Source organism: Salvelinus namaycush, chromosome 4 (assembly GCF_016432855.1).
Source record: "Salvelinus namaycush isolate Seneca chromosome 4, SaNama_1.0, whole genome shotgun sequence".
Taxonomy (NCBI): Eukaryota; Metazoa; Chordata; class Actinopteri; order Salmoniformes; family Salmonidae; genus Salvelinus; species Salvelinus namaycush.
The window spans coordinates 37,387,959-37,401,202 of record NC_052310.1 but is presented as its reverse complement, the minus strand read 5'-3'; the positions used below and the strand labels follow the sequence as shown (position 1 = coordinate 37,401,202).

General features: G+C 40.7%; 1 protein-coding gene across 2 annotated transcripts in view; it reads left to right on the top strand.

Annotated features, from left to right (window-relative positions):
* Window positions 1–1,258: 1,258 nt before the first annotated feature.
* LOC120046491 (inositol polyphosphate-5-phosphatase A-like) overlaps window positions 1,259–13,244 on the top strand; it is a 197,177-nt gene continuing 185,191 nt past the window's right edge. For both annotated transcript variants that reach the window (XM_038991773.1, XM_038991772.1), the window contains exon 1: window positions 1,259–1,686. In XM_038991773.1, coding sequence (XP_038847701.1) covers window positions 1,615–1,686 — 72 coding nt within the window. In that variant the 5' untranslated portion in view covers window positions 1,259–1,614. The remainder of the gene's footprint in view (window positions 1,687–13,244) is intronic.

The following is a 13,244-nucleotide window of genomic DNA, read 5'->3' as shown; positions in this document are numbered from 1 at the left end:
ACACACACACACACACACACACACACACACTGCCAGACACAGCTGTTTACACTGAACAATTTATGGTGATAATCTTCTTGCTCTCTTCACAAAACTCAATGAGCCATGTATACTTCCCCACTATCCCACAACCCCCAAAGGTGGAAACACTCCAAAACATTAAGGAACTTCCACCGTGTCCCCGTTTGCTTATCTCCCCTCCCCTTTGGATCATGCCTCCACCATCTTGTCATCTCCTCACAAAATATGGCCTTTCCTGATTGGTTCTTGTATGTTCTCATGTATCTAACCTCTTGCCAGCCGAGAACTATTTGAGCGAAGAGGCCAATTTGTGACCTCACTTGTTCCTCCAGACCATTAGGGGAGGTAATGGCGTGTAACAGTAAAGTCTTATTGGACTACAGCAAATCACTTTTATGTCATGGGCAATTTAGTAAGATGAAGGTTGCAAGGCCTTCACAAACTTGTTGTCTTTTCATTTTGAATGAGCATTGAGAAACCATCTTAAAACTGAATGACGATTAGAGATAAAAAGGCCTCTAACCACTTTGATAACTTTGGAAGAAAAGAAAAAAGTCAGGTGGGCCCCACCAAATTCATACAATGAAGTGGTATGGGAGGCACTGGTCTCTTAAAGAGGTAAACGTTTCAATTTCCCAGCTTGTAGATGTAGAAATTATGGTAGCCTATATACGCTACTCAATGCTATCTAGGCATATATGTAAATTGGAAAACAAACAACGTATCTATTATCAGGTCAACAATAACTACTGGTTTAGAAAAGAACAGTAAAGATAGTGTAATCTGCAATAAAAATGTATGTAGGCCATTCATATCTCCTGCACTGACTCAAGCACACTGCAGCTGCAACACCAATTGCTTGCATTTTCTAATAACAACCCCGTTTTTAGGTACGGTGTTGACTATAGTGCTTTCATCTTGCTAATAAGCTTACCAGCACAGTTTCTATCATGTAGCTTCTGTGTCACTACAGAAGGTCAGTAATAACCTGTCTTTGTTATGATTGTCATGACAGAAGTTTCATACATAGGGCATTAAATTGTTTAGGTAGGACAGTTATATTCCCCCCATTTTAGGTGACTTGTTTTTATTGAGCAACAACAAGTCAAGCGCTCTGAAAGGCAATCTCTTGCTCGGCGTGTCTAGTGGTGCGTTGCCCTTTTAAAAAAGCTCCATCTTTCCATTCGCTTGGTGACGTCAGGACAGTGAAGGACTCTAGCCTATCCTCTCTAAACAATCAAGGCAATGGTCCTGACTGAGTCGCGGTTTACGAGTAAGACTTTTTCACTGCAAAAGCCAGGGAAAAACACTCCACGTTGAAATGAACCAGAGGCCAGCAGTCGCTATGGATTAAAACGGAAACTTTTACGATGGCTGTTAATGTGAAAAAGTAGGCAAAACATCAGCAGACCTTCAGCAAGCAACTAGATGCACGAGCCTTGCTAGTATGAGCGAGCAGAGCGGTCACAAACCTGGCTGCAGTATTTTCCTCAGTATTTTAACCGAATCAGCCTCCTTAAACCTTTAACGACTTGTGTTACTTTAAATTCTAAAACAGTCAAAGTCCGGTACACTTTTGATTCTGAAAGAGTTATGGCGGGGAAGGTGACAGCAGGCTCGGGAATACTGCTCGTGACAGCCAACGTTGGATCGCTCTTTGAAGATGTGAGTTGCTGCGCCTGCGACAGCTTGAAACACGGTGTCTGCTACACTATTTTTTTGTAACTAATGTGAATGTTGTCCTCATGTGTTGGTTACAATGTATTCAACAATGCCGCTTTGAATTTGTGTTCCCTGGGCCCTCGATATGTCAGGTAGTCTTTATTATAGCGTCGTAAGTAACCTACCTTACTTCACGTATGAGCACAACCACAGCATGGGCCTCTTTAGCCATCAAGATTGATCATGTTTGTAGCCTCTATCATTGCAGTAACAGTGATTTGGGGAAACAACGATTTGTTGGGACGTTGGGTTACATCGATCATTCTGTCTTGCAGCTTGCTGTAAAATGGTAGTAATAGTAGTCTAGCATCATGGCCTAGACTACTTGAAAACATTGTGACATAGCTAAGGAGTGGAGGCGGAGATTTAGCGTGCCTGTTTTGACTTTCACCTAGGGGCTTTAAATTCTCATAGAAGTCCACTATTTTGTAAAAAAAAAACTATATATTTTTAATATAGAGATAAGTCTGTTTTTTTGTTGTAAATGTTTGTCCATAAATAATACATTTTTCTCATACATTCAGATGGGTAACATATACATTGCCTTCAGAAAGTATTCACACCCATTTACTTTTTCCATATTGTTACAGCCTGAATTAAAAATGTATTAAATTGATATTTTGGGTCATTGGCCTACACACAATAACCCATAATGTCAAATAATTAAGTTTTTAGAAATGTTCACAAATTAATTAAATGAAAAGCTGAGATGTCTTGAGTCAATAACTATTCAACCCCTTTGTTAAGACAAACCTAAATACGCTCAGGAGTAAAAATGTGCTTAACAAATCACATAATAAGTGTGCAATAATAGTATCTAACATGATTTTTTTAAATGACTACCTCATCTCTGTAGCCCACACATACAGATAAATTATAAGGTCCTTCAGTCGAGCAGTGATTTTAAAACACAGGTTTAACCACAAAGACATGGGATGTTTTCCAATACCTTGCAAAAAGGGCACCTATTGGTAGATGGGTAAAAATAATTAAAGCAGTGAATATCCCTTTGAGCATGGTGAAGTTGTTATTAATTACACTTTGGATGGTGTATCAATACACCCAGTCACTACAAAGATACAGGCATCCTTCCTAACTCGGTTGCCAAAGAAGAAGGAAACCGCTCAGGGATTTCACTATGAGGCCAATGGTGACCTTGAAATAGAGTTAAATGGCTGTGATAGGAGAGACCTGAAAATAGACATTATTATAGTTATAACAGCATTATAGTTACTCCACAATAAAAATATTCCAACACATGCATCTTGTTTGCAAAAAATGTGGCAAAGAAATGAACTTGAATACAAAGCGTTATGTTTGGGGCAAATCCAACACATCGCTGAGTACCACTTCATAGGACTAGTTTATACTTGTTCAGTCTGCTTTCCAACAGACACTGGGGGACAAATTCACCTTTCAGCAGGCTAATAACCTAAAACACAAGGGAAAATATACTCTGGAGTAAGTTACCAAGAAGACATGGAATGTTCCTGAATGACCTAATTACAGTATTGACTTAAATCATCTTGAAAATCTTAGAAAAGACTTGAAAATGGCTGTCTAACAATGATCAACAACCAACTTGACAGAGCTTGAAGAATTAAAAAATGAATAAAGTGCAAATATTGTACAATCCAGGTGTGCAAAGCTCTTGGACTTACCTAGAAAGATTCACAGCTGTAATTGCTGCCAAAGGAGATTCTAACATATTGACTCGGGGGTGTGAATACTTATGTAAATGACATTTCTGTGTTTCATTTTCAATACATTTGCAAAAAAAAATTCTCTCAAATGTTGTGCACAAATTTGTTTACATCCCTGTTAGTGAGCATTTTGTCTTTGCCAAGTTAATCCATCTACCTGACAGGTGTGGCATATCAAGAAGCTAAATAAACAGAATGATCATTACACAGGTGCACCTTGTGCTGGGGGACAAAAGGCCACACATGTGCAGTTTTGTCACACAACACAATGCCACAGAAGTCTCAAGTTTTGAGGGAGTGTGCAGGAATGTCCAGCAGAGCTGTTGCCAAATAATTTAATGTTAATTTCTCTACCATAAGCCGCCTCCAACATCGTTTTTGTGAATTTGGCAGTACGTCCAACCAGCCTTACAACCACAGACTACGTGTAACTACGCCAACCCAGGACCTCCACTTCAGGGTTCTTCATCTGCAGGATCGTCTGAGACCAGCCACCCAGACAGCTGATGAAACTGTGGGTTTGCAGAACCGAATAGTTTATGACAGTTTGTGTAGAAATTGTCTCAGGGAATTTTATCTGCTTGCTTGCTGTTCTCACCAGGGTCTTGACTTGACTGCAGTTCGGCGTCATAACTGACTTCAGTGGGAAAATGTTCACCTTCGATGGCCACTGGCATGCCAGATAAGTGTGCTCTTCACGGATGAATCCCGGTTTCAACTGTACCGGGAAGATGGCTTCGTGTGGGTGAGCGGTTTGCTGTTGTGAACAGAGTGCCTCATGGTGGGGTTATGGTATGGGCAGGCATAAGCTAAGGACAATGAACACAAGTGCACTTTATCAATGACAATTTGAATGCACGGAGATACTGTGACAAGATCCTGAGGCCCATTGACGTGCCATTCATGCGCCGCCATCACCTCCTGTTTCAACATAACGCATGGCCCCATGTCGCAAGGATCTGTAAAATGTTTGGAAGCTGAAAATGTTCCAGTTCTTCCATGATCTGCTTACTCACCAGACATGTCACCCTTTGAACATGTTTGGGATGCTCTGGATCAACGTGTACAACAGCGTGTTCCAGTTCAAGCCTATATCCAGCAACTTCGCACAGCCGTTGAAGAGGAGTGGGACAACATTCCACAGGCCACAAGCAACAGCCTGATCAACTCTATGCGAAGGAGATGTGTCGTGCTGCATGAGGAAAATTGTTATCACACCAGATACTGACTGGTTTTCTGATCCACGCCCCTACTTTTTTTTTTTTTTAAGGAATCTGACCAACAGATGCATATCTGTATTCCCAGTCATGTGAAAGCCTACAGCCTAATGCATTTATTTATATTGACTGATTTCATTATATGAAATTGTTGCGTTTTACATTTTTGTTCATTTTCTATATATTCCATTTTGAATTCCGGCTGTAACACAACAAAATGTGGAATATGTCAAGGGCTATGAATACTTTCTGAAGGCACTGTATCTGCTATTGTGTATGGGTCCAGTGAGAAGGATTTGGAAGCATTTTCTTGACAGGTATAGCCTGTAGGCCAATCATAGTAAGTATGTACAAAGTGAAACCGACATGTTGTTGGAGTAGACTGTAGATGATTTGAATTAGAGTTTTGTTGAAGTTTCTCATCCTGTGTTCAATAAACCTGTTTCTATCCTAGTTCCCTTCTAATAGCTGTTGGTTCATCATTTTCATCACCCTTTCAACTTAGAATGGCAAACTTGATGATCATAGAGGCATATTTGGCAAACTACTTGTTGTTATGGTCATTGCTTCGGCTGCTCCTACAACTTCAGCATCCAATAGAATCTTTGATAACACTTTAGATTACCATGTTCTTATTACTGTGTATTTCCTTGCAATAACTATGGAGTACCACGGACCCTAGCCCTAACCCTAAGTACAGTGTAAGCAGTACAATGACAATTGGATGGGTTGGAACAGAATTGCAAAGTAAGCCCAGTTAGGAATAAGAGCTGTGTTTAAAAAAAATCTACTGGCATAATTACTGTGTTAATACTGACCTTTTTATATGAGCGCTACAACTCCAAACACCTTGTATCACTTTCAGTGTTGTGCCAACATTTTAAGAGCCTCTCTCCCTCTAAGGGTTTTTTCACTCTGGCTATTATTAGGCTGCCTGTCATGACTGCTGAGTTATGGGTGTCTTATGGATACTAGGCTATTGTTTTTAGAACAGACTTTTAATGTGAGCCATAATGTACATTCAACTAGTAAACACTGGGCATGTTTTTAGTGGGCGTGTAGTTGTGTGCAGTGACATTGAAACGTTAAATGTTTTTCCCTACTCCAGACGTTGAATTTGGGCATTTGGATGGACTCTTTGACTGTAAGTTGTTCGTGTTGTTTTCTTAAATTACACACATGAAACAAATACAGGCTTTGTGTTGAGATCACAAGTTATGGTGTTTTGTGACCTATTTGGCAGAATCTAACATTAGGGGATCAGCTGATGTTAAGGCGGTACTAGTGTCAAACGGGCGCTCTTTGGAAATTTAGACTCCAGCGCTCTGCTATTTTCCAACCCTGGTGCCAAGATTGGTAATTTACCTGCCTTATATCAGCTCGCTTGCGCTGAGGGGTGGAAATATTTGAGGTGTGCCCTTAATGTGTGCCAAATTCAAGCAGCGCTACTGGTGATATTTAAGACACACCAAAAGCTTGTCTTAGCAGTAACGTAATTGATTTTTACCAGCGGAGGCGCACGGTAGCCTAATTGGTATTGTTTTATTAAAATAGGAAAATGAGCAAAACTGTCAACATACATTCCTCTTTTTATTTATTTTTTATTGGACATTATTTTTGTCCATGCAGCTTCTGTGAAAAGTTTGGACTCAGTAGGCCTATGTACGATTCCCATTGAATGAAAAGTGTCAGTGACTGTAGGAAGTATGTTCAGGGACATCAAGTTATTGTTTTTCCTTGATCATTTTGTAAAAATAATAGCATCTTACACTTTCATCTGTTGGACCTAACTGTCAAATCGCAGGAATTCCGATCGCTGTCCTTGGTGCTGAATCCGACCCGGGCCTAGTCTACACAAGAAAAGGAAAGTAGACCATCAATGTAGGGTGTTCCAGCAAGAGTGGACATCGAAATATTTCTTTATTGAGGTTTCAGGAAAAGCTGTGTGCTTAGTGTGCAAAGAGAGCATCGCTGTCTTGAAAGACTACAACTTGTCTCGACACTTCCAGGCGAAGCATGCAGAGAAATATAGGAATATGTATTCTGAGCAGAGGGCAAGTGCATCGAAAGAGTTGCTTTCTCAGTTGCAAAAGCAGAAATGACTTTTCACAAAACTGCATTCAGCAAATCATGGAATTGCAAGAGCTAGCTATGTACTGTCCAATAAAATTGCTAAACATAACAAACCATTCGCTAATTCATTAAAGAATACTTAATTGACTCTGCAGCAATACTTTGCCCCGACAAGAAAGAGCTATTTGAAAATGTTTCCCTGTCAAGACGAACAATGACACGGCGTGTTGAGGACATCGCAGAGAATATGGAACAACAGGTGAAAGACAAGGTAAAGGACTTCTCCTTGGCCCTGGATGAGAGCAGTGATGCACGTGACACGGCACAGTTGTTGATGTTCTTACGAGGCATAACCCCAGACTTTGAAATTACAGAGGAGCTTGCTTCAATGCAGTCAATGAAGACCACAACCACAGGGGAATATTTATTGGAGGTTAATAAGAGTGTGCCAACTCAGTCCCAGCTTTTGAAAAGTTTATCCAGTGTGACCACTGATGGGTGCCCAAACTTGACAGGAAAAACGTTGGCCTTTTGCATTATTCATCAGGAGGTGTTCTGTAAACGTGTTTTGAAAATGAACCATGTTGTGGATACAGTCACTAAAGTGGTCAACTTCATAAGAGCAAAATCTTTAAACCACAGGCAGTTTGTCTCACTTTTGGAAGAGACAGAGTTGGGTCATGTAGATCTCCCCTACCACACAAACGTGAGATGGCTGAGTTTGGGAAAGGTGCTTAAAAGGGTGTGTGACCTGAAGTCGGAGATTGCTGAGTTTTTACAAATGAAAGGAAAATATGTGGATCCCCCTCAACTGCAAGATAAAGAATGGTTGGCTGATCTTGCCTTCACAGTGGACATCATGGCCTCATGAATGAACTGAGTTCCAAACTACAAGGGAAGGGCCTTTTTGCACATCAGATGTACAGCCTTGTCAAAGCCTTCAAGGGATAATTACTCCTCCTGACCCGCCAAGTAGAAGCCAACAATCTCACCCACCTTCTGACACTACTAGTCTGTTCCCTATCAGATGACCAGTGGGAGAAGTATACATCGCTTCTGTGTGCTTTGAGCGGTGAGTTTTCTGTTCATTTTGATGATTTCAAAGTGTTGGAAAATTACATGCTGTTGGTTTCCTCTCCTTTCACCTTCAATGTGGATAACGCTCCCACTGACCTGCAACTTGAGCTTATCCATCTTCAGTCTGATGCAGTGATTGGAGAACTATTCAAAACAATGTCACTGACAAGGTTTCATGCATCTCTCGAACAATACAAAGATTAGGAGTCATGCTCTAATGTTTGTACTGTTTGGGTCAACCTATGTATGTGAACAGACATTTTCAGTGATGAAATATAACAAGTCAAGGCACAGATAATCTCTTACTGACTCACCTCTCAGCAGTCCTGCGCATAGTGACATCAGAAACTATACCGGACTTCACTGCTCTAGTCAATGCCCATCAAAGACTTCACTCCTCACACTGATTGAGTAGTATAAATGTGATGTTGAGCTCTCTTTCTTGTGCTGAATGCAGTGTACTTTTCCCTCCGTGTAGTTCATTGCATGTTTAATAATGACAATACCAATCAAAAGGAGAACATGGATATAGTTAATTTCTGTGCATGTTAAAAAAAGTAAAATAAGTAGCTTATCTGGATGTGATTTACAGTAGATATATCTGCCAACACAGTCATACACATGATGTAGAATCCTGTAATATGATTCTGACCCGCGATGCCTGGAATATATTCTGTGGCCCTCCATGGAAAATAATTGCCCAGGCCTGGTGTAGATGTTGTTGAAGCCCCCCCCCCCCCCCCCCCCCCCCCAAAAAAAAACTAAAGACATTTGATTGGCTACATGTTTGTTATAACTAGGCCTATTGTAGGGTTAGTGTATACTGGTTTTAATAACTATATGGGCAATTCCACAGAATTTCATCATGGGTCCCTGATCTGTACTACACAGAAATGCAAAATGATGGATATGAATGTCATTCTGTTCATGGTAATATATCCTAAATAGATACAAAAGGTAGAAATATGTTATATCCTCCTTCGCATATTTGGGTATTATTCTACACACTGGCTATTATTTTAACGAGCTCCACCACCAAACAAGACCAAATTTGGTTGTACCGGACCAAATCTGAACCAGTCATAGATGTCTGTTTCACAAGTTTGGACATAAAAGAGTACAGTAAAGTTCAGTATAGGGCTGGGAATTGTCAGGGACCTCACAATATGATATTATCACAATACTTAGGTGCCGATACGATCTGTATTGCGATTCTCACATTTCTCTATGTATTGTGATTCGATGGTCAAAACCATATTGCTCACCATATGTCTGCTGCAGAGGAGCAAGAGAGCCATGAGAAAATTCATTTTGATCAGTCATAGAAATAAAAGTGCTGAAAACAAATTGCCTACCTAATTTTTAAAGAATAATCTTGAAAGGAAAATACTGGAATTTTGGTTTAGGTGAAGGCCAACTAATGCATAATATTGCGATATTGTCAAAATGATACAATATGATATTGTCAAGATAATACCCCGATTTCTAACTGTATCAACCCCCCCCCATTTATAGTGTACTCAACTCTAGTATGCTCTGTGTACTGTACTGAACTCTACTCTAGCGTGCTATATGCTACTGTTCTTTACTGTACTCAACTGTGATCTAATGTACTGCAATGTACTGATCTGAACTATCATACATTTTCTTTACTGTGCTCTACTGTACTGTCCAAACTTGTGAAACATATACGTGTATGATTGGTTCAGAAGATCCGGACAAATTTAAGGCCTGTCCAGTCATCTGTGGTCCAGGCGTCTGTGCGTCTGCGGACTGACCAAATTTCAATGTCCGCGGACGTCCGGTGCCGGTCAGTCCACAATGAGTAAGAGAATGGTTGCCCAAAAAAGTGTTAAACAAATCCAAATATATTTGAGATTCTTCAAAGTAGCCACCCTTTGCCTTGATGACAGCTTTGCACACTCTTGGCATTCTCTCAATCAGCTTCACCTGGAATGCTTTTCCAACAGTCTTGAAGGAGTTCCCACATGCTGAGCACTTGATGGCTGCTTTTCCTTCGCTCTGCGGTCCAACTCATCCCCAACCATCTCAATTTGGTTGAGGTCGCTATTGTGGAGGCCAGGTCATCTGATGCAGCAATCCATCACTCTCCTTCTTGGTCAAATAGCTCTTACACAGCCTGGAGGTGTGTTGGGTCATTGTCCAGCTGAAAAACAAATGATAGTCCCACTAAGCGCAAACCAGATGGGATGGCGTATCACTGCAGAATGCTGTGGTAGCCATGCTGGTTAAGTGTGCCTTGAATTAAATAAATAAATCACCGACAGTGTTACCAGCAAAGCACCACCACACCATAACATCACCTCCTCCATGCTTTACGGTGGAAAATACACATCCGGAGATTATCCGTTCAACCACACCGTGTCTCGCAAAGACACGGCGGTTGGAACCAAAAATCTCCAATTTGGACTCCAGACCAAAGGACAAATTTCCACCGGTCTAATGTCCATTGCTCGTGTTTCTTTGCCCAAGCAAGTCTCTTCTTCTTATTGGTGTCCTTTTAGTAGTGAGTTCTTTACAGCAATGGACCATGAAGGCCTGATTCATGCAGTCTCCTCTGAACAGTTGATGTTGAGATGTGTCTGTTACTTGAACTCTGTGGGCTGCAATTTAGGAGGCTGGTAAACTCTAATGAACTTGTCCTCTGCAGCAGAGGTAACTGAGTCTTCCATTCCTGTAGCAGTCCTCATGAGTGCCAGGTTTATCATAGCGCTTGATGGTTTTTGCGGCTGCACTTGAAGAAACTTTCAAAGTTCTTAATGTTCCATATTGACTGACCTTCATATCTTAAGGTAATGATGGACTGTCATTTCTCTTTGCTTATTTGAGCTGTTCTTGCTATAATAAGGACTTGGTCTTTTACCAAATAGGGCTTTCTTCTGTATACCACGCCTACCCTGTCACAACACAGCTGATTGGCTCAAACGCATTTAAGAAGGAAAGAAATTCTACATATTAACTTTTAAGAAGGCACACCTGTTCATTGAAATGCATTCCAGGTGACTACCTCATGAAGCTGGTTGAGAGAATGCCAATAGTGTGCAAAGCTGTCATCAAGGCAAAGGGCGTCTATTTGAAGAATCTCAAATGTAGATTTATTAAACTTTTTTTTTTGGTTACTATATGATTTCATGGGTAAAATAATATGGATTTGAGCTAATCTAGGTTTTATAATTCATCAGATGTGTTGCACCACTTAATCATAGATCCATTGATCCAGATTTAAAATTAACAGTTTTAAACTATGATTGGTGACCTGTTACACCAATATATGAGGTATTTCGTGCGTTGAAACCAAGTAACTAGCCTACTTGACAAATGAGGCCACAAATTGCTGTTCGTTGATAAGATAATAACAATGTAACGTTAGAACTACTGCATCTCCATTGTGAAAGGTTGTCATGGGTTGGCTGATTTTGAAAAAAATCTTGCCAGTACTAGACAGAACTAATTCTTTAGCTAACGTTAGCTACTGTAGCTAGCTAGTTTATAAACCAAGCTAGCTAGCATACACTGTTATTTATTATTGTCATTACTTAACGTTATTTAGCCATTATTTGTCCGCTGATCATGGCACGTCAAAGCAGTTCAGATTTCTCGGCAAGTGGGGAAAAAAACTCTTGTCGGGGCTGATGGAGGTATTTTGTAACGTACTGGAGGATAAAAAGACAGACAACACGGCTGTCAAAGAGAAGACCGACACCTGGGCCATTTTATGCAACAAATGTAATGGATCAACACAGATTTAAAGAGGGACCCAAATCACATGAAACAGTGCTGGAAAAAAATTACAAGCGAAAGCCAAAAACGATGCGGCGGAGGAGAAGCGTGGGCTATTTCTGACCGGAGCCTCCAAGGGAATTGATCCTATCACCCAGAATAGATGTGAGATTTCCCAGCAGTTTGCTCCTCTCTATAACCCCTATGACGATGACGACGACGGACAACTTGACCCACCATTATTTAGTAAGCATAAATAACTGGTAAATATCAATGCCTATAATGCACGTTAAAACTAAAACTAACGTTAATGCTACTTCACTACAATGTTATCGTTATCAGGCCCTTTCGTACCAAGGCTGGGCATATCATAAGCCCCAATTCAATTGTTGTACAAAATGGGCACGTAAATAGCCTACTGATAATTAGTTAATTATCAGAAAACTAAACATGATTCAACTTGTCTAATTATTCTCTGAGGAATTAGTTTTGGTCTCTCCACAGTAAATATTATCAGTTAAACCACCTCAGTTTAGAATTAATCTCCAATCTACATTGATATATTTTTAATTCATTGAGCAACAGGCTTAAATTTAATTGAGGTTTAAAGTGAAAACTAAACTTAGATTAGAGGAAGTATTTAATTTCACTAGGATTCATTGAAAACTAGGTTTAAAATGTTGTGCAACAAGAAAAATAGATAAACCTTTTAACCCAATTTAAGAGTTAATCCATATTGGTGCATCCCACCCCCATATGTGTTATTTCATAGTTTTGGTGTCTTGACTATTTTACAATGTAGAAAATAAAGAAAAACCTTTGAACAAGTAGGTGTTCTAAAACTTTTGACCGGTAGTGTATGCATGTACGTATAAACTCAGCAAAAACATAAGTCCCTTTTTCAGGACCCTGTCTTTCAAAGATAATTCGTAAAAATCATAATAACTTCACAGATCTTCATTGTAAAGGGTTTAAACTCTGTTTCCCATGCTTGTTCAATGACCCATAAACAATTAATGAACATGCACCTGTGGAACGGTCGTTAAGACACTAACAGCTTACAGACGGTAGGCAATTAAGGTCACAGTTATGAAAACTTAGGACACTAGAGGCCTTTCTACTGACTCTGAAAAATGCCAAAAGAAAGATCCTCAAGGTCCCTGCTCATCTGCGTGAACATGCCTTAGGCATGCTGCAAGGAGGCATGAGGACTGCAGATGTGGCCAGGGCAATACATTGCAATGTCCGTACTGTGAGATGCCTATGACAGCACTACAGGGAGACAGGACGGACAGCTGATCGTCCTCGCAGTGGCAGACCACGTGTAACATCACCTGCACAGGATCGGTACATCCGAACATCATACCTACAGGATGGCAACAACTGCCCGAGTTACACCAGGAATGCACAATCCCTCCATCAGTGCTCAGACTGTCCTCAAAAGGCTAAGGGAGGCTGGACTGAGGGCTGGTAGGCCTGTTGTAAGGCAGGTCCTCACCAGACATCAACGGCAACAACGTTGCCTATGGGCACAAACCCACCATCGCTGGACCAGACAGGGCTAGCAAAAAGTGCTATTCACTGACAAGTCACGGTTTGTCTCACCAGGGGTGATGGTCGGATTCGCGTTTATCGTCGAAGCAATGAGCGTTACACCGAGGCCTGTACTCTGGAGCGGGATCGATTTGGA